Genomic DNA, 26,785 nt, shown 5'->3' on the forward strand with positions numbered 1-26,785 from the left:
CACTGTTCTCTTCAGACACACCAGAAGAGGGCACCTGATCCCATTACACATTACCACGTGGTTGCTGGGAATTGAACTCAGAATCTTTGGAAGAGCAGTCAGTGCTCTTAACTGCTGAGCCATCTCTCCAGCCCTTAAATTATATTTTAAATAGTAAGGGGCATACACATACCACGGTGCATGTGTAGAGGTCAGATGACAATGTGTAGAGTTTTTTATCTTCAGTCATGTGGAAGGTTACCCACTGGCCCATCTAGAAAAACTTTGTAAATATTCCTTGGGCATTAGCTTTTGTAGCTAATCAGTTAATTAACTATTTTTTGAGATAAGGTCTCCCTATTAAGCTGGTCTGGTCTTGAACTTAGACAGTCCTCCTGTTTCTGCTTCTAAGTGTTGGGGATTACAGGTTTGCACCACCATGCCTAATTTACATATTTACATAATCTTTTTAAACTAGCTAGTATCAGTATTACCTGATTGATTTAGCATTCGGATTCCAAATTTAAGTTCTTGATTCTTAGAAACAGAATGTTTAAGAAACTGAGAAGTGTTGATATTTGTAGTTCCTTTTCATTCAGTAAGGGTTTACTGAGTGTACTTGTGATTCTGGGTTCACAACATGAATTAGATACTATCCCAGCCCTCTAGGGGGTCATCAGTATCTATTGAGGGAATGGATTCGTGCATATGTAGCTCTTTAGATAACCTGAGTGGTAAATGCTACACTATGAATTCAGCTCAGTGAGTTGCCATTGGCCCTGAGCTATGTCAGGTACCAGTTCATTGAAGATTGAAAGACAGATAAAACATGATCCCTTATCTCCATCAATTTCCTGTTTACCCTTACTGATAAAGAGTTAAAAGAAGGCTTTATGAGTAATCTAGTAAGTTAGCTACAGCTCCTCTGGGGGTGCTGACAGAAGACCTTTATGGAGCCTAAGGTGGGAAGACTGAGGAGGTGACACCTGAGCTCATCACCGAGGCACAGTTGAGAAATAGTTGAAGTCGGAGAGGAGTGCAGAAACAGCTCACGGAGAGGCTGAAGAGAAGCACCTTCGCTCCTGAGGCCCAAAGGGTGGTGTGTGCTGGCGAGCTGAGGCAGCTCAGGATTCTTCATCAAGTGGAAGGGTGGGAAAGCTTGTTGGAGAGGTGAGCTGAGCCTGCACAGTGCATGGAGGTGCTGGGACTGACCTTTTTGTATTCTGGGTACATCTGCAGCAATTGGCTGTGTGCAGAAAAACAGCTGAGAAGTTTAAGGTTGCTGGTAGGAAGATTGTTATAGTAGCCTAGGTGAGAATTAATTAGGTTATTTCTATGGGCTAGAGTAGTTTTGTATAGTTCAAGTTTTGAGAAATATTGAGACAATAGCTTTTTTAAAAACTTCAAAATTTTATTTTTGTGCGTGTGTGCATTTGCCTGTGTGTGTGTCTGTCTGTGTGCCTGTGTATGTGTGTCTCTCTGTGTGTGCGTTTGTGCATGTGCCTGTGCCTGTGTCTGTGCCTGTGTGTGTGTCTGTGTGTAGGTACCTGTGAAGGTCAGGAGAGGGAGTCAGGTTCTCTGGTGTTAGGGTTATAGGCAGCTTTGAGTCCTGTGACATGGGTTCTGGGAATCAAACTTTTTTTTTTTAATTAAAAAATACAAAACAAAACAAAACCACTTTTTAAAAAATTATTTTATTTAGTTTATGTATATGGTGAGTACACTGTAGCTGTCTTCAGACACACCAGAAGAGGACATTGAATCCCATTACAGATGGTTGTAAGCCATCATATGGTTGCTGGGAATTGAACTCAGGACCTCTGGAAGAGCAGTCAGTGTTCTTAACCACTGAGCCATCCCTCCAGTCCCCTGAAACCAAACTCTTGAAGTTTCCTCACCACTGAGTCATCTTTCTGGTTCCATATGTAGATTTTGTAAGACTTTGTGATTGAACGGTAGAAAACTCTGTAATATATGGAAAATAGAACAGTTCTTCCTAGAAGTGGGTCAGATAGCTTTTAGTGAGGTGGTAACAATTCATAGGCAGAGCAGGGTGAAGAAGAGCCCGCTCTGTGGTGGTTTTGTGGTATGAGGTGTGGGAGAGGCTGTATGGCATTGCCATAGGAGGGCAGTAGTGTGCAGGAGACTGCAGGGAAACTCCACTGAGAAGATGTTTCACAGCACTCTGTCAGTGGTGGTGGTGCTTGCTGTTGTGTAAATGTACGAGTGATGGAGATGAATCTGTTTCAGTAGTTGTGGAAACTGAAGAAGAAAGTTTAGATGCTAGTAACTCAGTGCAAGGAAGGGCTGTGTAAGTATTACTTTACTTAGTGGCCCAGAAGCATTTATAGTTAGCATTTGCATCTGTTCTATTCAGAGGCCTCAGCCTGGAGAAAGTGCTGGGATTAGTACTGACTTAGTGGCCTTTTCTGAGATTAAAAGGGTATGAATTGCTAGCAATACATTAATACTTACTAGTAGCTAACATGTACCAACTACTGTCGTAGGGTAAGAGATAGCTAAGTGTAAAACCATTGACAAAAGAAAATTGGGATCACTTTGATAGCTCACTGGGTAAAGGTGCTTGCTGTCTAGTCTGAGTCAGACTAGACTCACCCTTCAAATATTACTAATATAAAAGTGTTAGTGTAATGCTTTATATTTTAAAATATATTAGTATCTTTTAAATCTATGAAATTTATTCTTGTAGCTCATTTCAGTTCAGAATGGTCACATTTGAAGTACTCAGTAATCACCTGTGGCTGGGAGCTGCTCTAGGGGGACTGTAAGCCATTTGTCTGCTAGGTGAGAAAGTCAGGCTTTGGAGTAAATGGGAAAGTATGGGCAAGACAGCAGTATCCCAGCATGGTGTGCATGCCTTTAAAAAAATTCCAGTATTCTGGTCCCTGGAACCCATTGGGCAGAAGGAAGGAGAGGATGGACTTCCACAAGTGGTCCTCTCACTGCCACACTTGCCCCCTCCTGTCCATTAGATGTGACTTAAAAATAAAGACAAGCCTTTTCTGTGTTACGTGCTTTCTTAGAAATGTGTGTCATGTGTACTCTCACTGCTGAATGTAAGTAGTTAGGTTATGGGTGTAAATAGATGTTTAAGAAGAGCTTAAAGGCAAAGGATAACTCACTGTGATAATGCACTATGGGGCTCACTAGAAGATGTGTTCTTCCTTTCCTAGGTATTGAACCGCCTGACGTTTGCATCCACTCTTTCTCACCTGCGTCGTCTAAACTCTCCTATTGGCAGAGATGGCAAGCTAGCGAAGCCCAGACAGTTGCATAATACCTTGTGGGGAATGGTGTGTCCTGCTGAAACTCCAGAGGTAATACATTCTGGTTAGTGCTCAGGGTAAAGAGTGCTAATGAGGACAGCAGTTGATGAAGGCGGGAGAGACATTTTCTTCAGTGGTGTAGCCACTGTGACCGCATGGAGCTCATTGGGTCACCCAGAACAAGTAGTTTCCTAGTTGGAAAGAAGAACGGGATTAATGGGAGTGAGAGGGAGGCAAGAGTGGGGAGAGAGGATCAAATACGATCAAAACACATTATGTATGTATGGGGAGTCTGCTCAGGGGTTAAGAGCACATAGTGCTCTCCCAGAAGATCCCTCACAACTACCTGTAACTCAGCCTCCAGGTGATCCCATGTTCTCTTCTGGCTACTGTGGGCCTTGTGCTCATGTGCACACAACCTCCAAATTAAAATGAAAACCTTTAATGTAGACCTTTTACTTGTAAGAAGAGATTATAAAGAAATGTGTGCAAAAATGTCATAATGAAGTTGTGATTGATAATTGATAAGAACCTTTAAAAAGTCTGCTAGCAATTATATGTCACAATTACCTCAAGGAATTTTTATTTTAACTACAAATCATGGTTTAAAATTAAGATTTTTTTTAGTAACCTTTTTCTTTGAAAGTTATATGTATACCTTGAAGCCAAATGTAAATGTTTATAGAAGATAATTTTTATGGGCATGTTAAACTGATGCTAATAATTGTGTGACTTACTCCGTAGGTTAAACTGATGCTAATAATTGTGTGACTTACTCCGTAGGGCCATGCTGTAGGGCTTGTGAAGAATTTAGCCCTGATGGCTTATATTTCAGTTGGATCTCAACCCTCTCCAATTTTGGAATTTTTAGAAGAATGGAGCATGGAAAATTTAGAAGAAATTTCCCCTGCAGCTATTGCTGAGTGTGTACAGATGAGTTTTCTTTTAAAGTGTTGTTTACTCTCAAGTTGTAGCTGGTACAGAACTGCTGAGTGAAGAATGCTTTTGGTTTTTCATAGTGCAACCAAGATTTTTGTTAATGGCTGCTGGGTTGGAATCCATAAAGACCCCGAACAACTCATGAACACACTAAGGAAGTTACGACGGCAGATGGACATCATCGTATCTGAAGTAAGAATTTCCTTTTTTCTTGTTTTTACAGTGATGACAGCTGTATCCATGGCCTTGCTCATATTAGGCAAATGTTCTTCCATTGAGCTATAGCTAATATAGTAGTAAGGATCTAGAATTAGTTAAAAGGGTGTTTTATTTCTCTACGTACTTTGTGTGTGTGCACGTGCACATGTGGATGTGTATCGTGGTGTGCATGTGGAGGTCTGAGGATAGCTGTAGGGGTCAGCTTTCTCTTTCTGTCAAGTTGGTTCTGGGGATTGAGCCCAGGTCATCCAGCTTGGGAGTAAGCACCTTCACCCACCCTGGCCTTGATTTCACTTTTTAAAAGCAATTTCATGGGGAGGTATGACACAAATTCAGTTTTTCAATGTTTGGGAAATTAGTTTATTCTAGTCATTGACTTTTAAGAGTAGATAATTCACTGGAGATTGAGTTTGCTTTTTTGACTTGTTTACATATAAGCACTTCAGTTTCTGTAGTGCTATTAATTATTCATAAATTTTACATTGCTTATTTTCCAAGATACATTGTGTATTTTCTAGAAATGTGTTTGTAGACCAGTGCCATGCAGTAGAAATACTATACAATTAAAATTTTTCAGTGGTCACATTAAAAATGTAAAACATAGGGGCTGGAGAGATGGCTCAGTGGTTAAGAGCACCAACTGCTCTTAACCGAAGGTCCTGAGTTCAAATCCCAGCAACCACATGGTGGCTCACACCCATCCGTAATGAGATCTGACGCCCTCTTCTGGTGCATCGGAAGTCAGCTACAGTGTACTTACATATAATAAATAAATAAATAAATAAATAAATAAATCTTTTTTTTAAAAAAAGTAAAAACATAAACAAATGAAATAACTTTTAATTCTATATTTTATTTGACTGATACATCCAAAATGTTACCCTTCAAATATTACTAATATAAAAGTGTTAGTGTAATGCTTTATATTTTAAAATATATTAGTATCTTTTAAATCTATGAAATTTATTCTTGTAGCTCATTTCAGTTCAGAATGGTCACATTTGAAGTACTCAGTAATCACCTGTGGCTGGGAGCTGCTCTAGGGGGACTGTAAGCCATTTGTCTGCTAGGTGAGAAAGTCAGGCTTTGGAGTAAATGGGAAAGTATGGGCAAGACAGCAGTATCCCAGCATGGTGTGCATGCCTTTAAAAAAATTCCAGTATTCTGGAGGCAGGGGATGGATCAGTGTGTTTAAGGGCAGCCTGCTCTGCATAAAGTGTTTCTAGACGGAGCTACATGGAGAGATCCCGTTTAAGAAAAAGAGGAACTTAGGGCCGGTTACTGGAAGGTAGCAAGCTGAAATACCTGTACTGAAATAAGGCTTGGGACTGTAGGCCTGTAGCTCAGTGGTACAGCGCCTGCCTAGCAGAAGCCGGGCCCGAGGTCCTTTCTCCAGCACTACAAGAACAAACCGAAAGAAGTAGTAAACATACAAGTCTAAAATAAGAACATTTTATATACCTGTGTTTGTGGTTCTGAAAAATGTTTCCTTCATTTTACATTGACTGTGTCCTCTTCTGACGTTACTCAGCTGAATAATTAAGGTGAGGTTAGATTTTCTTTCTACTCATGAGTTTTACAATTTATCTTTTTATAATAGATTAACAATGGTAGATTTATCCTTTTGTTTTGAGTTTTTTTGGCAAGTGTATACAGTTGAAGAACAAACCTAGAGACCCACACATGCTAGGGCAAGCTCTCCATCGCTTAGCTGTGTGTGTCCTTTCATTTGACATGTCTGAATGTTTGCCTTACTGTATGTATGTGCTCCTTGTGTGTGCCTGGTGTCTGTGGAGGCCAGAAGAGGGTACAAGATCCTTTAGACCTGGAGTGACAGATGGTTGTCAGTCGCCATGTGGGTGCCTGAACTTGAGTCCTCTGCAATAGCAGCAAGTGATCTTAACTGCTGAGCAACCTCTCCAACTCTTCCTTTTTGAGATGTAGTCTTGCTAATTTGTCTATGCTGGTGTTAAACTTGTAGGATCAACTGATCCTGTCCTTCAGCTTCCTGAATGATGGTATGATAGGTGAATCCTACAGTGCCCAGCTACTTGTATTTTTAGCTGAATTGTCATCATACCAAAAAAAAATCACGAGATTGTTTTTGTCTTTCATATCTAGGTTTCTATGATCAGAGATATTCGAGAGCGGGAGATTCGGATCTATACAGACGCAGGGCGTATTTGTAGACCCCTTCTGATTGTGGAAAAGCAAAAGCTGCTTTTGAAGAAGAGACACATTGACCAGTTGAAAGAGAGAGAATATAACAACTACAGGTAAGATTGTGGATGAGAAGCAAAATACATGTAGTCTGAAAACTGCGATGGAAAGTATACAGTTAGTTCTTTTCAGTGTAGTCACAAGATTGGACAGCCACTGTCACTCTCCAGTGTACGGTGTTATCAGTGCCCTGGGAGAAGCGTACCATCAGCAGCCATATTTATTTTTCTTGTTTTTTGTTATTGGTTGTACAGTGGACTTGTGGGATTTGTATTGAAGTGTGAAGTCTTTTGATGTGATAAATGCAATGATAAATAACCTGTGTAGTGCAGAACACAGTACGTGTAATGTGACTAGTGTATTTTGAGGGGAACATTCTTGCTGCATAGGCCAGGCTGACCTGGAACACACAGTGAAATCCAGGGCTGGCCTAGAACTTATGACCTTTTTGCCTCAACTTCCTGAGTACAGAGAATATATATCGTGTGCCACCACTCTTACCAAAAATAAGAAATTTAATAGAAAATGAACTTGCTTTAAACATTTACTCTAAATAATATCATAGGTGTATTGTAAAGTAACATGTAGTAAACAAGTGAGTGCTCTCAATTCATGTTTGCTGATTTTGCCATAATTTTTTTCATAATGTCCTTTTTACAAATACATATGAATAATAGGTGGATATATGTATTCTACCAGGCCTTATTTTGTGTTTTACCTACTTCTTGTCCCTATTTCACAAGTATAGATTTTTTAAAAAAAGAATTATTTATTTATTTTATGAATATGAGTACACTGTAGCTGTCTTCAGACACACCAGAAGAGGGCATCAGATCTATCACTGATGGTTGTGAGTTGCTGGGATTTGAACTCAGGACCTCTGGAAGAGCAGTCAGTACTCTTAACTGCTGAGTCACCTCTCAGGCCCACAAGTGTAGGTCTTTAAAACAAAGTGAATAGCAGATGCAGTCTAATAGGGTATATATAGTCCAGCAGCCTTTTCACATTAACAGTCATGTCTCTGTTTGAATTCTTTCCATGTTAGTACAAACACAAATAGGAATAGTTTTAAAGCAGTAGGCTTTGTATTGAAGTATCTCATGAAACTGAATTGTTTTAGTTGGCAGGATCTGGTAGCCAGTGGGGTAGTAGAGTATATTGATACCCTGGAAGAGGAGACCGTGATGCTTGCAATGACTCCAGATGATTTGCAGGAGAAGGAAGTAGCTTATTGTTCCACCTACACCCACTGTGAGATTCACCCATCAATGATTCTTGGAGTCTGTGCATCTATTATTCCTTTTCCTGATCATAACCAGGTTGGTCGTACTTCTGTCTTGTGACTTGCAAAGATCGGGGAAGTGAGCAGTATTAGAAATTAGTATGAAGTCTTGTCAGAGGGTGTGAGCACTACAGACTCAGCTGTTTGACGTGCGTATCAGTTACTTTTTTGTTCCTGTGATAATATGCCACGGCCAAGGCAACTTACAGATGGAAGTTTATTTTGGGCTCTGCTTCCAGAGGGATAAGAGTCCATGATGAAGGAGCAGAGGCAGGGGAATAACAAGCTGTTATCGTTATCCTAGTCCTTATCCAATAGCATGAAGCAGAGAGCAAGGTGGTGATGGCGTGTGACTTTGAAACCTAAAGCTGGTCCCCAGGGATCTGCTTCTCCTGGCAAGGCTACCCCCCCTAAACCTCCAGGAACAGCACCATCAACTGGGAACCAAGTGCTCAAACGGCAAGACTGGGGGGGCATTTTCCATTTACACCACCACAGGTGCTTGCTCTTGTTTTTGTTGAGAGCCATAAGTGGTTATTACTTGTCTGAGAAAAAGAAAAGGCCAGAAACTTTTTAACCAATTATTTCTCTGATGTGTTATTAACTATTCATTGTCTTTATCTTCTGTTTCTACCATTAGTCCCCTAGAAACACATACCAGTCTGCTATGGGCAAGCAGGCCATGGGAGTTTATATCACCAACTTCCATGTGCGGATGGACACCTTGGCCCATGTTCTCTACTATCCTCAGAAACCCCTTGTGACTACACGGTCTATGGAATATCTACGATTCAGAGAGCTGCCAGCAGGTACGTTCAGTGTGCTCTTTGTTTTTTACGATTTTGCCTTGCTTAAGACTCTGCAGTGAGAAGTGCTTGGGAAGATTAAAAACCGCACACAACACTGACTGCTTTCCAGACTTTAGATGTGGGAACCATGAATGAATTAAAACAGTGGATGTGTGGAAAGGGTTATGTTGGGTATAAAGTCCTATTCAAGTACAATGTCAAAATGATTGATTCCTCTTGGAATGTAGAGCCACTTTTATGGAGGAATGATATTGGTAAAGCGGGTATTTGAATTTGAATTTGAGCAAAGGCCTTTCTTCATTTGTGAACCCATGAGATGTGGGACTAGGTCATGTCGGTGCAGTGTGGCCAGAGCATCATTATATGTGACTGAAGCTTGTTCTCATGGTGTGGAAAGAGCCGGAGCTGTTTGAGTATTGTTTTAAAAGTGAAGGCTTGGAGTTGGCAGCTCCCTAGAGGCTAGAGAATCAGGTTTTGTTAAGGGTGTGGCCATTGGTAGTTCTACTCCTCTTGAGTGAATGGCCCCACATCCATGACAGCAGAAATTGGATTCCATGCGGTATTAAAATATGATATTACACTTTCAGCTTTTTTTAAAACCTCACTTATTTCCACAGTGGTTGCACCAGGGTGCACTCCCAATAACAGTGAATAGGGCTCCTCTTTCTCACATCCTGGTCTGCATTTCCTCCTGTGATCTCTGAGTAGCCTTTCTGACTGGAGTGTGAGGGAATCTCCGAGTGGCTCTAATCTACGTTTTGCTGGTGGCTGATGATGTTGAACACTTAAAATGTTTATTAGCCACTGTATTCCTTTAAGAACTCTGTTCAGCTTCTTGATGTTTGTTTGTTTGTTTGTTTTAGATTAGATTCAAATCCTCTGTTGGGCGATGACCCACAAAGATTTTCTCCCATTCTGTAGGCTGTTTCTTCATTTGATTGACAGTTCCCTTTGCAAGGAATTATTGGCCAAATTTCCCGAGTGATTGGAGGTCCTATTCAGAAAACCATGCCTATGTTTATGGTGAAGTGTATTCTCCAGTTTCCTGTCACAATTTCTGAGTCTTAGGGGCTTATGTTAAGGTCCTTGAATCATTTGAAAATTGCTTGTGCTTATTTTATGTGTGTGACTGTCTTGCGTGCATATATGTGTGTTTGTGTACCACAAGCATGCAGTGCCCACAGAGGCTAGAAGAAGGCATCCAATCTCTCCCTCCTGGAGTTAGGGATGGTTGTTAGCTGGACCTTAGCCAGACAGGAAACAGAGGCTTCCAGATCTCTTGCAGTGTGAGGCCAACCTGGCTTACATATTGAGTACAGATCAATCTGATTTACATAACAGACCCTATCTTAAACAAAAAAATTAAAAATTAGGTGCTGTAGTTATGTGTCCTCTGTTTTATTCCATTGATTTCTGTATCTGATTTTTTGCTGTTTTTGTTACTTTGGCCTGTAGTATACTTTAAAGTTAGGCTGTATTTTTATGCTCAGGACTGCGTTTGCTGTCTGGGTCTCTTGTGCTTTCAAATGAATGATAAGATTGCTTTCTCTGTCTCTGTGCAGAATAGCACTAGGGATTATGTTGGTAGCTTTCCCATGGTAGGATACCCATATCCACAATATTAATCTTTTTGATTCATGGAACTGTGAGGTATTTGTGTCTTCCAGTGTCTTCCTCAGTTTGAACACTTTCTAGTGCTTTAGTTTACTATATTATGTGTTACCAATCTTCTTCCTCCTCCTCCTTCCTCTGTGTGTGTGTGTGTGTGTGTGTGTGTGTGTGTGTGTGTGTGTGTGAGAAAAAAGGTTGGGTCACTATATAACATAGGCTGAATTTCCTACTTACGCTTCCGTAGTGCTGGGAATACAACTTTGGGCTTCATAATTCCTTACAATGAATCAATCTCTTATTATTTATTATCACTGTGCACGGATGCTGTGCCATACATATAGATTATAGGACAGTTTTATGGAGTTGGTTCTTCCCATTTTATATAGGTTCTGGGGTCAGACTTAGTTGGCCAGACTTGTACAGCAATTGCCATAGTGTGGGCTCACCTTCTTTTTTTCTTGTTCCCTCCCTCTCCCACCTCCCCTTTCTCTGCCTCCCTCTCCCCACTCCTCCTCCTTCCTGATGCTGTTTAAAGATGGGATGGTCCTATGTTGCCCAGGCTGTTTTCATATTCCTGAGCTAACATGGTCCTCCTGCCCTTGATCCCCGAGTGTCAGGTGGTAGAACTGTGGCACCACACCTAGCCTCCTATCCATTACAGTAGTTAGGGCAGCAGCTACTAAGATCTAACTGTGGCCTGAAAGATGGTGCCACAACTGTGGTGGCATGGGGAGAGAGCAGCAGGGTGGTGTTAGTTTCATATTTAAAATTAGAAATTAGGAGGCTAGGGTCTGAGGCTTGAGTTTGTCGCTAATTCGCTCTGGAGGGTATGTTCTTACCTTAGAGTCATGAGAACAATAAAGCTTGTTTATTTAGGGTTAGGGAAGCACTCTGTAGTTACAGACCATGTTACATGGAGGAGTACTGATAGTAAGGATGGCTTCCCTGGGAGTCATGGTTTCAGGGTTAAGCTAGCAGAGCATCTGCCTCACACACAGGTTCAGAGAGGAGGAGACAGCAGCAGTTTCCATGATACAAACATCCAAGTGTTTGTGACAAATAGGATGGAAGAAAATGGGTTTCAATGAAAGGATAGGTTTCCCTGCTTCCCAGACGGTCCTTTACTGTTTGTTTTTGAATGCACTGTAGGAATCAACTCAATTGTGGCCATTGCATCCTACACGGGCTATAACCAAGAAGACTCTGTTATCATGAATCGTTCAGCTGTGGATCGAGGCTTTTTCAGGTCAGCTTTTAGTAATATTTGTTGAAACACAGATATAGTGGAAATGCATTTTTTTTCATAAAGTTTTTAAAGAATAAACTTGACTGCTCTAATCCAAAAGCGGACATGGCTGGTGGCCATACAGCTGTTGGTGGTGAGTCTCGTGTCTCTGGGTTTTCAGATGTGATATTTTAAATGTTTTTCTGTTGTAAGCACATATGTAATTGCATTTGGATAATACAGAAACATCTAATGAAGAAATAAAAAGAAAATAGAACTCTGAAATAACTACTGGTAAAATAATGGTGTGCTTTATCTGTTTTCCTGTTTGTTTTTAGAGACACTTTCACTATGTAGTTCAAGCTGGCCTTGAACTTACAGTGTAGTCCAGGCTGGCTTTGAATTCATGGCAGTCCTTCATCCCAGTTTTCTGGGTTTTGGGACTACAAATGTGCACCACGACTTGGCTTCCTATTTTCCCCTTTCTTACTGACAATAAGATTAATCTTAAATATATAGTAGCATAAGAAGGTTCTTTCAAACATGGGGGATTTAGAGGGGAAACTTTTCTCCTTGTATAATTCTATAAAGCAGCACTAGGACTGAAGTGTGGACATCATAACTTTATATAAAAACATCTCACTGGGGATACTCGAGCAGATGAAGGCAGGCCGTGCTCGGGGCACTAGGAGAGGAATTCTGTCAGTAGGAGGCTGGACTTATTACCTGGGTCCCCTGGTCTCATGTGTGATGCCAAGTGTTTACAGTTGTGAGTCAGATGCTACACGTAAAATTCATTTAAGCTGAACCTTGACCCAAGTACATAGTGACCCTTGTGCCTGCTTTGTGGTTCAAATTGTCTCTCAGATATCTGTTAAGCCAAACACCATTGCTGTAATCTAAGCCATTTTACTGAAAGAAAATATAAATGACCTTTGCAACTGTGTTTTTAGGTCTGTTTTCTACCGATCATACAAAGAACAAGAGTCTAAAAAAGGATTTGATCAAGAAGAAGTGTTTGAGAAACCTACACGTGAAACATGCCAGGGTAAGAGACAGCGACATCTGCTGGGGTCAGGGCTTATTAGCAGCATTCTTCAGCATCAGCACGAAAGCCACCGTGAGCTCATACACAGGTGCAGGAAGACTAGCTCCGGGTGATCAGCTCTGACTTAAGCCAGATATAACAGTTCATATTGGCCTTTGATTCGAAGGCTCCTATGTAAAGCATTGTGGAATTTCTTAAGACCTCATACAGGATATTCAGAACATACAGGACAAAACCAGGGTATGTGGTCAGTGTGTCCTTTAGCCAAGTCACTTTTTTGTGTCAGTGACTGGTAGGCATGTTAGCAACAATATGAAATAGCTGGCAGGCATGAATAAAATGACTACAGCTATTCTGGGGGGAGTTAGACCATAACAACATCAAACTGTGGGGTTCCCCTTTCACTGCTGTGCTGGCCTGTGCAGTGTTGCCAGGCTGTGCTGATGTTCCTCTTCTCTAGCGTGTGCGTGTGTATGTGTGTGTGTATGTATCTTGTGGTGCTCTTAGAGCTCAGACTTAAGGGCATTCTTGCTTCAGATCTCTTCTTTTTAGTCGGTGGGGAAGAAAGAAGTGAGGCTGTGTTACCTCTTGGCCACACGTCCCGCTGCATTCTCACTCTGCTGCTTGTCTGTTCTTCAGTGTCTTCTCTAAACCGCTGTGAGAGCAGCACAGTTTATTAGCTAAAATATTGCTCAACATCTTAAGATAATGAAAGGATATTCAGCAGTTCTTGTCTCCTGTTGTTAGTCACTGTCACTGGCCACTTAGAAAGTTCTTACCCTAGCGAAGTGGACTCCTAATAGTATTGTGTGAAGGTATAGTGTCTTTTTTTTTTCTTAAGTTCTTCCTTACTGCATTCCCATTGGTTGGTTCTATGTAGCAGTAAGTGGGTGGTCAGTGGAATTATGATGCACAACTTGGCCAGGCAGTAGTGGCCTGTGCCTTTAGTCTCAGCACTTAGGAAGCTGAGGCAGGTGGATCTTTGAATTCTAATCTCGGAGTTTAAGGCCAGTCTGGTCTACAGTTCTAGGATATCAGGCTACACAGAGAAATCTGCATTTGGGGTAGGGATGGGGGCGGGGGGGGGGGCGGTGAGTACAGCTAACGATGTTGTGGGAGAATATACGTGTAGGACACAGGCATTCTTCCTCATGTGACAGTGGCCACACAATAGGGAATGCTTCTTTTGATAGAATCCAACTTTCTACTGTCTGTTCCTTTTTTTTTCCTAGTAAATTTCTTTTCCCTTTTAAAAAATCATTTTTATTTTATGCGTATGAGTGTTTTGCCTGTGTATATGCCCAATGGCCATGGAAGCCAGAAGAGAACATCTGATTGGAGCTACAGATGGTTATAAGCTGCCGTGTGGGTACTAGGAATTGATCCTGGGTCCTCTGGAAGAGCAGCTAGTGATCTTAACTGCTGAGCTATTTCCCCGCTCCCACTTTGAGACAAGGTGTTTGCTCGGTAGTCTTTGCTGGCTTCAAACTCACAGAGACCCATCTGCCTCTGCCTCCTGAGCGTTGAGCGTTGGGATTAAGGGTGTGTAACACCATGCCCAGGTATAGTATAGTAGATTACAAACACACACACACACACACACACACACACACACACTCACACACTCACACACACACACACACACACACACACACACTGGTATCTGAGTGCAGAGTTTCTGGCGTTTGGAATAAGGACAGTAGTGAACGATATTTGTGGTGCTAGAGACTTGCTGTGAGTTAATCACTGGTTTGTACAGAGTTACACATGCAGTTTCTCAGGCTTGTTGGAGGAGCTGTGTGGCGTGTTAGTGTCACTTAGGAAAGTCCCCTGTCTTTCTGCTCCAGGAATGAGGCATGCCATCTATGACAAGTTGGATGATGACGGTTTGATAGCTCCGGGGGTTCGAGTCTCCGGAGATGATGTTATTATAGGCAAGACAGTCACCTTACCTGAGAACGAGGATGAGCTGGAGAGCACCAACAGGCGCTACACCAAGAGGGACTGCAGCACTTTCCTCAGAACTAGTGAGACGGGCATTGTGGACCAGGTCATGGTCACTCTCAACCAGGAAGGATATAAATTTTGTAAAATAAGGGTGAGTATAGTTTTATTCATGTAGACCATTTTAGAAATTAATTGCATTTCAGTTTCTAACCCATTTTTATGTGAAACCAGGTACGCTCTGTTAGAATCCCGCAGATTGGAGACAAGTTTGCTAGCCGACATGGTCAGAAGGGTACTTGTGGTATTCAGTATAGACAAGAGGTAGGTGTCTTCAGTCTTTCTCTTGCCTAACCCAGAGTTGTATTGAAAGATTAATTAAAATTTCCTGTAATTTTTTTTTTTTTTTTAAATTTAGTGTTTGTTAGCCTATTATGTTGAAAAGAATTAGGACGTTCAAGTTTTCCCTTGGGCAGTGTCAGGTCTGTCTAGCTTTGTCTCTAAGAGATTCCTATGTCTTTATGTTGTTTACAATTTTCTTTGTAGGACATGCCATTCACTTGCGAAGGCATAACTCCTGACATCATCATCAACCCCCACGCCATCCCCTCCCGGATGACAATTGGTCACTTGATCGAATGTCTCCAAGGGAAGGTAAGATTTTGTCTTGAAAAACAATAGGCTCCAACTTGATGTTTCTTTCATTTTGGTGACCATTTCTCTGGTCATTGAGCCAAGATACTTTGTTAAAAGCTAATATGATATTTTCCTGCTTTCAGACTGGTTATTCCAGTTTTTCATGCTTTTTCATTTTGAAGAAATCTGTGAGTGGTTAGGGAGCCGGCTTAATAGATAGGGGCATTTCTGTGCAAGCATGATGCCCTCAGTTTATTCATGTAAAGAGTCATGAGACCCAGGGCTGGGAAAACGTTAGCAAGCTTGACAGCCTGGAGCTTATACCTGATCCCGCCCGCATGCTGGAAGGACAGATTAACTTCTGATCTCTGCATAAAGAAATTAATATATACATAATGTGTGTGTTAGGGGTGCTGTAACCCCGGTGTATTGTTGATGTGTGTGGAGACAGGAGAGTCACTGTGGATTGGTGGCCCAGCTCCAAGCTCAGGAAGGAGAGACCTGTCTCAGGGCAGTATGAAGAATGATAATAGAGCATTAGTTTTTGCCTGTTGCAGTGATAGAACGACTTAGGGAAGAAAGGGTTTGTTTGATCCCACAGCTTACAGTCTTGTCTATCTCCAAGGGAAGTCAGGGCAGGAACTGAAACCGGCTGTGGAGGATCCCCATGCCTGGGGCTTGCCCAGTTTGCTTTCCAGTACCACACCTGTTCCTGGATGGTGGCCCTCGGGTGCACTGAGCCTCACATGTCCACATCAGTCAAGACAGGTCCTCACAGAGCAGTCTGGTGGCAGTTCCCCAGTTCAGGCTGTCACTTGTTTCTGGTTGACAAGTTAACCAGCAACCTGATGTCCTCTTCTACTTCTACACATGGATGTGTTCCTCCCTTTCACATACACATACCAACACATGTGTTTGCACACACACAGAACTGCCAAGTATTGCCAAGGAAGAATTTTTGCCCAAGTACCTTCTGCTAGCCAATTATACCACTGGGGCTTAAGACTAATTTATTTGTAAGAGTACATAATCCCAGCACTCGGGAGGCAGGTGGTTTTCTGAGTTTGAGGCCAGCCTGGTCTACAAAGTGAGTTCCAGGATAGCCAGGGCTACACAGAGAAACCCTGTCTTGAAAAACCAAAAAAAAAAAAAAAAAAAAAGATATAGTACAATCAGCCTTTGCAGATATTTCAGATATTTGTGGTATAGCAACTGGCTCTTTTCTAGAGATGAGCTAATTCTAATTCATAGACAGTTCGCTTAGTATGGCTTTAGGAAATGTTAAAATTTTGGTATCAGCTGTGTATTCATCTTTCAGGGTAAGTTTTCTGGATTTGGGTGTCTTGTTAAAGTAAAGTGATGGTAGTCTAACACACGATGGCTTCATTTAAGACATAAGATGTTGTTTTCCATGAGTACATCAGAAGTGTTTGGGATCCTTGCTATCTTCGTGTAGGATCCCATGGATAGACTTCAGTTTGAGAGCATTTTAGCCCTTGTTTTTAGGAAATTACTTTGTTACAAGTATCTTTCTTAGGTAAGATATTTAAAAAATGAATCTCAGTATATCACAGCTTTTATAACCATTTTTAATTTCAAAATTTTGCCTTTTATAGAAAAAAAATTTAAATTGGGTCTCTATTGATGTATGACTTTCTACGTGTTTCATCCCAAAGGTCTCTGCCAACAAGGGTGAAATTGGTGACGCTACTCCATTTAATGATGCTGTCAATGTGCAGAAGATTTCTAATCTTTTGTCTGACTATGGCTACCATCTCAGAGGGAACGAGGTACATTTACTATAACCTGAATGTAGCAAGCATATTCTGTGTCGGGTACTTTTATGTATATAAGAAAGCTGTTTACTTGTGCAAGACGTCATAGGCATACAGCATGGTGAAGTTCCACAAAGTAACAAACACACTGAGTCTAGCACCCTCATTGGGAAAAGAAATTACCCAGAATGCTTTATGCCTTGAAAGTCCTTTCCAGTCTCTGCCCCTTTCATCCTAGGTAAGTATTGTCTCATTATAGGCTAGTTTTGATTTTTATATAAATAGGAGTATGGAGTATGTGCACATGTGTTTCTAAACTTGGTTAATATTTTGAGTTATGTGCAGTAACATCTCTTGTCTGTTTTTAGGTGCTCTACAATGGATTCACTGGACGAAAAATCACATCACAGATTTTTATTGGCCCCACTTACTACCAGCGTTTGAAGCATATGGTGGATGACAAAATTCATTCTCGTGCTAGGGGACCCATTCAGATTCTTAACAGACAGCCCATGGAGGGCAGATCTCGGTAAGGGACCTGCCACCGCCTCAGTCATTGTGTTATGTTTCACTAGCCTTTCACTTGAAGATGTAAAGTGCGTGTAAGTAGAGACGGCGAGTGATGACTGCCTGTGTTCCTGTCTCCTCACTTTAACAGTTTCTCCTTTAAGGTCAGGGCTGTGAACATTCCAGTGAGCCAGGACCCCAGCTTATCCCTGATTATAGTCACTAAATCTAGTAGTCCTATAATTCCCTTCATAAAACTTGGGATATAGCTATGTAAGAGTAGCTATCAAATCTTTGCTCTCAGGACCCTTAGAGAACTTTTCTTCATGTGAACTATGCTTTTCATTACAGTAGAGATTAGGTTGGAATTTAAAATACTTATTTAAAAACAAAGGCAAAACCATTACATATTAGTACATGTTTAATGACAAATCAGTATATTTCTAAGTAAGCTTAGTGATAAAAGTGACATTGGCTTATAGTTTTTGCAAATTTTTTTAGTGACCTAGAAGGCAGCTGGCCTCTTCTACTTTTTTTTTTTTAAAGATTTATTTATTATTATACCTAAGTATACTGTAGCTGTCTTCAGATGCACCAGAAGAGGGCGTCAGATCTCATTACGGATGGTTGTGAGCCACCATGTGGTTGCTGGGATTTGAACTTAGGACCTTCAGAAGAGCAGTTGGTGCTCTTAACTACTGAGCCATCTCTCCAGCCCCTCTTCTACTTCTGAATTAATTCCATTGCAATACTTTGCCTTTCCCTTCCTGTCTTCCTCATCCCATGTCTTTCTTCCCGTGGAGTCTCATAATAGCACAGGCTGTGTTACATAGCTGTGGCTGGCCTTAGTCTCCACCTCCAAGTGGTTGGGATTATAGGTGTGTGCCCCCACACAAGCTCAGTACTGTGTTTAAGCAGAGTATTTTTATTACCTTCATCTGTTTTGTGTGTAGGTGTGTGCAAGTCATGGTCTGAGTGTGGAGGTCAGAATACAGCGTGTGGAATTAGGTTCTCTCCATTCATCATGTCCTGGGGGTTGAATTCAAGTCTCTAAGCTTGGCAGCAGGAACCTCTACCCACTGAGCCATCTCTAGCCCAGTTTTATATTTGAGGGAGCGCCGATGTCACACAGATAGATATGGCTGGAAAAGGGATGGATGTTATTTTAGTTGCTATACTAAAATGAAGAGCTACTCTAGTTTTTGTTTTTCTAAATCTTCATTTATTTTTGTGCCAGTGTTTTTTTTGTTTTGTTTTGTTTTTCCCAGTTTTTATATAATCCTGGATGGCTGGTATTCACCATGAAGGCTAGGTTTACTCTGAATTCATGGCAGCCTACAGGAGGCTCACTGCAGGCCTCACTTTCAGGCCTGCACCACTGGGCTTGGTGATTTGTAATTTCCTCTTTTTCCTGTTTTCTCAATATGGAGGAAGGGAAGGAGGGGAAGAGGCGGGGGAGTGGGGGGGGGGGAAGAGATTGATTGATCCTGTAGCTTAGAACAGCCTTTAACTTATGGCATTGCCCCGCCTCCTAAATAGTGTGAATACTGGCATGAGGCCAGCTAAACTCCCTTACTCCCTCTTTCTTTTTTTAAAATTACTTTAAAAGTGTATGGGAGTGTATGTATGTATGCATGTATGTGTGCACTGTCTGCATGTCTGTGTAAAGAGCCTCTGTGTAAAGATGAGCACACTGAAAACAAGAAATGGGAGCCGAGAGAAGGCTCAGTGGCTAAGAGCACTTCACTCGCTACACTTGGCAGAGCTTCCGTTTGGTTCCCAGCACCCTTGTGTTGGCTCCCAGTGACCTGTGTGTGACTTCTGCCATCTGTAGTCTTCCCTTTCATGTTTCAGTAGCTGTTAGTCACTGGACAGCCTTTGATGAGCTAGAGTTCAAACTGATGAGAGCCCAGTTTTTACCTGTCCATCTGTGTTGGCTGGACAGACGCTTTAAGGCTGTGCTTTAGCTCCTTACCTTGTAGTTCCTACGGTGGAGGTGGAGTGGGTGCTCTCCCTCAGTTTACAGTACAGTAAGTCCATTCTGTATTGTGTAAAGTTGGAGAGTGAGCCCTTTGTAGTAATAACATTATAAACACATTGGCTTTACTTAGTAGTGCCTGTGTTCACAAATGCATGCGTTGTGTTGAGGCTGGTGTCCCTCCCTCGTGTGGTCCCCTGGGAAACCTGCTCACTGTATGTCACTGTACATTCTTCCTCTCAGGCTCCGGGGCTGGGGACCCCTCACTGAGAAGCTATCCTATTGACACTGACTTTGTAAATGCACTTTCAAGTATAGAATTGAACTCTAGAAAGTTAAATGATGTTACGAGGAGTCTGCTTTTCTACAGTGTATTGGATGAGGAAGCTTGCATGCTGTACTTGAGCATGTTTTCTGGCTACTTCATTTGGAGACCTTCTGACACCTAGTAAATGCTTGCTTGGCTTTCCCCCTCCTCACCAGGTTAGAGAGATTGCTAGGGCATAAGAATCAGAGTCTAGTTCTGTACTACTGCTACTTCACTCGTGTCACCAATCAGAGTGGTGTTTATAAGAAAAGGTCATCGGTACCAGGCCAGTGAGGTGCTTGCTGCTAAGCCTAACTATTTGGGTACAATTCTCAGAAGAGAACTGACTCCTGCAATCTGTCCTCTGACCTCTACACATGTGCATATGTGGCATTCACAGATACTCACAATAAATAAGTACAAACCAGCTCTTGTGTTCTTATCAACAGTGATGGTGGCCTGCGCTTCGGAGAAATGGAACGAGACTGTCAGATTGCCCACGGGGCAGCACAGTTTTTAAGAGAAAGGCTGTTTGAAGCATCAGATCCGTATCAGGTTCACGTCTGTAATCTTTGTGGAATAATGGCAATTGCTAACACGAGGACTCATACATATGAGTGCAGGGGATGCCGCAATAAAACCCAGGTGTGTGCACTTGATTCTCCTCGATGTTCTTACACAGTGCTCATGGCAGATTTAGTGTAGTGGAATAGGCTGGGACTTTCAGTTTTGATAGCAGGTCTCTAAGATACTAGTTTGACAATGAAAGATAGTTTGACTTTTATAAAACAAGCTTAAAAGCAATTTCACTAAGCTATTCATCTCTGAAATTGCAACGTCTTGCACAAGGAATCTAGACTTTTTTTTTTAAATATGCTTATGGATATTTTGCCTGTATGTCTGCATCGCCCAGAAAGGTCAGAAGTGGGCAACGAATCATCTGGGGTGGAGGTTACAGATGGTCAGGAGCTGCTACCTGGGTGCTGGGAATCAAGCCCAGGTCTTCTGGAAGAGCAGCCAGTGCTCTTAACCAAGGAGTCACCTCTTCAGCCCAACCAAGAGCTTTTCATAAGCCTTTTACTTGAAATGTATCAGGAAGGGTGAATAATGGCTGTGTGGGCAGAAAGGAGGAACAAACAAAGCCTGCCTGGTCCGAGAGCCTGCACGAGGCCACTCTCATCCACCTGGTGTGTCAAAGCTTTAGCCTGCTCTGGGGGAGAACATGGAACCTTTGATGCAGCTCTGCTGACTACTGTCTTTCTCTCTGCAGATTTCTTTGGTACGAATGCCGTATGCGTGCAAGCTGTTGTTCCAGGAGCTCATGTCCATGAGCATCGCACCACGAATGATGAGTGTTTAGCTGCCAGAAGTTCATAGTCAGATACTGTGACTATCACTATCTTGTTTCTGTGATTGTCATTTAAAAAAAAAAAAGACATTTACTGTTGTGATAAGAATTTTATTTGTTTTGTTTAAAACTACGCATGCTTTTTTCTGTAAATAATAAATTTTTGTAGATAGTCTTGATGTGTTATCTTTGATTTCCCTGTGTAAAACCAGCTGGCTGTAATAAAGTGTTAGTGGGTTAGGTTAAGAGAAGTGTGTCAGGCAAGAGCAGGGTTCTAGCTGTCGGCTGTCTGAGAGCACCTTTAGCTACAGAGGCTCATGGATTCGCAGGTTATAGCTGAGCACCTTCACCTGTTTCAGAAGAAAGAAAGAAAAATTAGTCACACATATGCACATGGTATGGCAGTTTGTCAGTTTCTAAATTAGTGAGAATGATAAATTATATGGCTAACAGGGAGGGGCATGATAATGTGCTTATAGACCCAGTGTTCAGGCTGGGACAGGAGGATTGTTTAAACTCGGGAGTTAAAGGTTTGGGCAACTTAGGAAGATCTCTCTCTCTCTCTCTCTCTCTTTTACAGATAAAAAGTGAGGTTGTGGGGTTTCAGGAACTGGGGATAAAGGATGTATGAGTGGTTGCATACATGACATGCTGGAGTGCCCCGTGGAGGGTGAGCTATGCAGTTTCAAGTATGAGAGCCAGTGCTATACTCTTCCAAGTTGAGATTCAGGGAAGCTAAGCATCTTTGCAGCCCAGCGCCTGTTCAGAGCTTAAGGTAGAAGAGTGCTGTTCCAGAGCTGAGATTCGGACAGGTGACCCAGCTCTGGGGTGCGTCGCTGCCTGGATTCACCACACGTCTTGGTGGAGAGGAAGAATTTCTGATCACAAACACTTTTACTTGGTAATGCGTTTCACTGCACAGCTGAGTGGTCTGGCCAGCGGCATGACCTCCCACATCAGCATGTGGGAGAAGCTCTGTTCTTGGTCTGAGGGAGTGTCTGGTCAGGCGTCACCCTAATAGCACTAACTACATGTAAGGTAGCCCTGCTGGGTCACTGTAGGGTGGCTTCTTTGGAAGAAACATTTTAGCAGTGGTTGGGACACAGCTGAGTATTTGCCAATCTCTTCTCTTTTTCTAGCTTGTTTCTTTGAGGATTTATTGTGTGTATGTATGTGTGTGTGTGTGTGTGTGTGTGAATGTGTGTCATGAGTGTGTGCCTGCCTATGGAGGCCAGAAGAAGAGCGCATAGGAGCCCCTGGAACTGGAGTTACAGTCAATTGTGACCTGCCCCATATGGGGCCTGGGAACTAACTCAGTTCCCCTGGAAGAGCAATGCGTGTCTAGTTTTTTTTTTGTTTTGTTTTTGTTTTTGTTTTCTTTTTCTTTTTTCTTCTTAAAAGCTGCAAGTGAAGGACCAAATTGACCATGACCACTTCCTTTTAAATGATGAATATACTAGTCACAGCACAAAGGGGGAATGACATATAGAAGTCACAGGAATCCTGTTCAAGCTGAGGCGAAAGCTAAGCCATGGTAGCCCTCCGCCGTCTTGAGGCATGCAATCTGGCTGTAATTACATACGCTTAATGCTTTTCTGGGCTTCCTGCTTTCCAGAATTGTATTAATAGCTATGTATGCTCCTTGATTATTAAGACACTGCTCATTTTTTTCAATGGTGAGCTGGCTTACATACCTTTTTTCAGTGGTATTTCATGTAGGGCATCAACCACTGTAATTTTGGCTGACGCTGAAGCCTGCCCTTGGGAATTGGATGCGTGGCACTCATACTCTCCAGCGTCTTCCTTACTTAGAGGAGATACCTGTGAAAGATAAAGGCTCTCTGGTTCTCTGTCGAGGTCTCCTCTCTTTCAGTGGCTTCCGTTACACCTAGTAGGACCCCTGTGACGAGCAGGGGCTTGGGAGCGGAGCTGCCATGAGACGTAGTGAAGTCCTGTGCCAGCAGCCTGTGGAGCCGCTGTATTCCAATGGCCTGGGTGGCTTTTGATCACAATGTGAATGTTAAAATACGTGCTGGAGGGGGAGCCTTGCTTCGGTGCTGTGATCAAATACAGAATCAAAGGTTAAGCAAAATCGCATACTTGCTAACCATTAACGATGATTAATTCAGTTCTGTGTAAGAATTCTGCTTTGAACTTAGGCAAGCAGGATTCTCTTAATTCTTATTTTATTTTTTAAACAAAGTAACTTCAGTTCTTCTGTTAGTTCCTGTAGCTGTATCTGTACGACCACAGCAGAGCTGCTTCGAAGAAAAGGGAGAATAATTTCAGGCAGGCGACCTTTGGCAAGCCCGGGTGTTCTGAGAATGAAACGGTTGCCAGCTCTTGCTACTTACCAGCACCCAGCCCGTTACTTCATGCTTTTCTGGACCACCCCGGGTCTGAATGGCCAGGTTTTCCCGGTCACCAGGCAAGAGTTCTGTCCGCTGAACTCCAGAGTGATCCCTTTTTACCTGAGAAATCAGAAGGGGAGAGTCTTAGTTCTCGTATAAAAACATCAAGGTTGGAAATGCCCCATTCCCAGAATTGCACACGGTGTTCACCAGACTGCATAATAAGATTAAATCTAGCAATTTACTCAATCCGTTCCTTTTCTGAATACTGAGCAAGCAGAATGGTTTCTTCCTGCCAATTTTACCTAAGCAACGTGGGTTTTGTTTTATTTTGTTTTGTTCTGAGACAGGGTTTCATTATGTAGCCCTTGGCTGGCCTGGAACTCACTATATAGACCTGGGAGATCGGTCTGCCTCTGTCACTCAAGTGCTGGGATGAATGCTGTGTTCCGCTCCATCTGGTTTTTAAGCAACATGAAATAAGTTTTTTTTTTTTTTTGGAAAACTTGTGGAGTATGCATGGTCACCCTGCTTCACTCACTGGTGTCCGACGACAGTGTGGTCCTTGGTACTGGGCCTTCTTTGCCTGCCTGCTGTGTTTGCCTGGCAAGCTGTCATGCAGTGTAGTTTGATGTTTGGGACCTTGTGGGGCCCTTCCTGTAACAACCTCATCAAAGAGACGCAGCAGCTGGCGTCCAGAGCTGAGTCTAGCACTTGCTCTGGGGGCTAAGGGAGCATGAAACAGTTCCCACTGTCGATGCGTGATAAACCCTGCCTGTTTCTGTCCGTGCTATGGAGAGAGAGAGATTCTGAAGGCCGTGTACGAAGGGGAAATTCATCTCCCTCGGTTTACAGCCAATCCTTACTTCATGTCTCTCCTTTCCTACCTATTTTAAAGGTTAAAGTATGTTAATAAGAACTTTGGAAAAGATGTAAAAAGAACACAGGGAAAAGTCTTTTTCTGTTGCTGTTGAACGCATTTAGTTCCTCAGTTTCAGTACATATGTTTTAAGTTATAATAACCAAATTTTAAAAATTACATGAAACAATTTTCTTTAATTCTGCCAAGGCCTCTTTAAGAGCCAAGCCAGGGTTTACTTCGATTGTCTTTGTCACGAGAAAGTCAGGAGTTTCCTTCTGTAATAAAGCAAATGTTAAGTTCAGGTTTTCCCCATGTCTCCCCCAATTCAGAGAGAAAAACCCTGGGTACTTAGGGTTTCAAATGGAAGCTATGAAGACGTGTATAAATAAGCATTTTTTTCCTTGAATTTTCCAAGCAGTTGGTGCAACCGTTTATGTTAATAAAATAGGTAATGTTTTGGGAGGAGTGTTTTTGACTCAAGGCTAAAGACTCTGTTAAGTCTCCTACACATCACTAGAGCCTGTAATCTCAGAGCAGGGTAGGTGGAGATCCGAGGATCCTCGAGGCTGGCTGGCTTTCCTGGCTAGCTCAAATCAGTGAGCTCTAGGTCAAAAAGTAGGGTGGAGAGCAATAGAAGATCCCCCACACCCTGACAAAAAGGATCTTTTTTTTTTTTTTTTTTGGTTTTTTGAGACAGGATTTCTCTTTGTAGCCCTGGCTGTCCTGGAACTCACTTTGTAGACCTGACTGTCCTGGAACTCACTTTGTAGACCTGGCTGGCCTCGAACTCAGAAATCCACCTGCCTCTGCCTCCTGAGTGCTAGGATTAGTGAACCACCGCTGCCCTGTGACAAAAAGAATCTTCAAAACAAAAAAACCCAAACAAACATAAAAATAAACCCAACCCTACTATCCACAAATGGCCAGCTGGGGGAGGCTCAAGGGGACACCAAGAAGTCATTTAGGTGTCTAGCTATTTTATTTTAATCTTTTTGCAAGAACTCTTGCTATATAGTCAGGATGGCTTCAAACTCACCATCCTGTCTCAGCCTGCCCAGAACATGCGGCACCTGATGCTCTAGAGTACTTTGGTTGCAACAGATTCTTCCAAAATCTTGCTATTGTAAATAAGGAATAAAATAAGAAAAAGTGCCAATAACTACCGAATGCTATATATGTTTGGGTGCCATTTCTTGTTAGCACCATTACTTAATTTTAATCCTCATTAATGTACATATCTGAGTCTACCCTCAGAGGCCAAAAGAGGGCTTTGGATGTCCTGGAGTGGGTGGGACTCAGAGGCAGTTGTGAGCTTTTTCTTTTAGTTCCCTTTCTCCAAGCCCCTAGGTCCCCACCTCTGTCTGGTGTCTGGTGTTCTAAGGGAAGCCATATAACTTCAAAGCCTCCGGAGGCCGACTCATTTCCCCTGGGACCCATGTGTATTTTGCCCGGGTGCCACAGACCTTATTCTCTGCAAGATTTGGCAATGAGGCTTATAAACTTAAGTACCTCGAGTCACCCTGGCTTCTCATTTTGTAAATTCCATAGAGACCCCTTGAGAAGCAACAAAGCTTCTTGCCGGTTTTCCTTGAAAACTATCGGCCATGCTCTTCACAAGCCTCTAACTGCAAATAAGCATTGGGGAACTTCAGCTGCCAGGGGGAAGGTTTAAAAGAACGCGTAGCCGACCACGTTATTGGCATGCCTTACTCCCCGTCCACATCTCTTTCCGAAGCACAATTTAGAGGCAACATCCCTTTATCCCCTTTAACGAAAGTTTCAGCTGCGAGGGATAGCTGTACTAGAACTGGGTCACCTCTGCCCACACCGTGGTCCAGGCGTTTCCTGGTAACCACACTCAAGCCAGGTAGTTTCCTCAGTGGCCGCATTCTTCTGGCCACACGGGGGCGCCAGAGGCTGCCAGGAACCATGATCTAGACTAAGGCTTCTCACCCGGCAGCTGGGAAAGCTTTGATGCTTCTGAGGTCTTTATAAAAACTGTGAGGATAATTCTGCCCTCTGCGGAGGAAGCTTTCTGAAGGAGAAAGTGAGGCCGAGAGATTGAGAACAGAGATCAAGAATTCCAGTCCCGATCACATTTGGGTGCCCGGACGTTGGAACTGCCTTCTCTTTCTTTTTGCCCCTCGGCTATATGAACTGAAATCTGTTAGGATACTTCTGACAATGGGGCCAAAACCCCCTCCCAGAGCCCCAGAGGTCTCCCCTCTGACCAGACAACAAGCACACAAAATAATTGAGACTATCCTCCATTTTTGAGCTTGCCGAGGAAGCAAACTAGCTAAAAAGGGGTGTCTGGCTTTGCTGTTTTATTAGCACGAGCTTGAAGATTCTTCCTTACTTCATAGCTTCTGATATATAGTCCTGCCACCACGGACTGAGTGATACCACCATGTCTTCTCTGCTGTACAGACTGTAAGCCTCTGAACCTGGAAGCCAA

The 26,785-nt window shown here is 42.5% G+C and overlaps 2 protein-coding genes across 2 annotated transcripts in view; one reads left to right on the plus strand and one right to left on the minus strand.

The window, feature by feature from the left end:
• The window catches only part of Polr2b (RNA polymerase II subunit B), a 38,779-nt gene extending 17,490 nt beyond the window's left edge, over positions 1-21,289 (plus strand). Inside the window, exons 11-25 of the mRNA XM_021161669.3 lie at positions 3,174-3,317; positions 4,050-4,189; positions 4,286-4,397; positions 6,546-6,700; positions 7,765-7,963; positions 8,567-8,735; positions 11,496-11,592; positions 12,525-12,619; positions 14,467-14,717; positions 14,798-14,887; positions 15,110-15,217; positions 16,876-16,989; positions 17,343-17,503; positions 20,216-20,411; positions 21,037-21,289. Of these exons, the coding sequence (XP_021017328.1) occupies positions 3,174-3,317; positions 4,050-4,189; positions 4,286-4,397; positions 6,546-6,700; positions 7,765-7,963; positions 8,567-8,735; positions 11,496-11,592; positions 12,525-12,619; positions 14,467-14,717; positions 14,798-14,887; positions 15,110-15,217; positions 16,876-16,989; positions 17,343-17,503; positions 20,216-20,411; positions 21,037-21,126 (2,121 nt within the window). The 3' untranslated portion in view covers positions 21,127-21,289. The remainder of the gene's footprint in view (positions 1-3,173; positions 3,318-4,049; positions 4,190-4,285; positions 4,398-6,545; positions 6,701-7,764; positions 7,964-8,566; positions 8,736-11,495; positions 11,593-12,524; positions 12,620-14,466; positions 14,718-14,797; positions 14,888-15,109; positions 15,218-16,875; positions 16,990-17,342; positions 17,504-20,215; positions 20,412-21,036) is intronic.
• The window catches only part of Igfbp7 (insulin like growth factor binding protein 7), a 60,289-nt gene continuing 54,708 nt past the window's right edge, over positions 21,205-26,785 (minus strand). The window contains exons 3-5 of the mRNA XM_021161670.3: positions 23,469-23,585; positions 22,809-22,935; positions 21,205-21,464 (exon numbers count right to left, since the gene is read on the minus strand). Of these exons, the coding sequence (XP_021017329.1) occupies positions 21,445-21,464; positions 22,809-22,935; positions 23,469-23,585 (264 nt within the window). The 3' untranslated portion in view covers positions 21,205-21,444. The remainder of the gene's footprint in view (positions 21,465-22,808; positions 22,936-23,468; positions 23,586-26,785) is intronic.

Source organism: Mus caroli, unplaced genomic scaffold, assembly GCF_978045245.1.
Source record: "Mus caroli unplaced genomic scaffold, Mus_caroli_1 scaffold_4, whole genome shotgun sequence".
NCBI classification, from domain to species: Eukaryota; Metazoa; Chordata; class Mammalia; order Rodentia; family Muridae; genus Mus; species Mus caroli.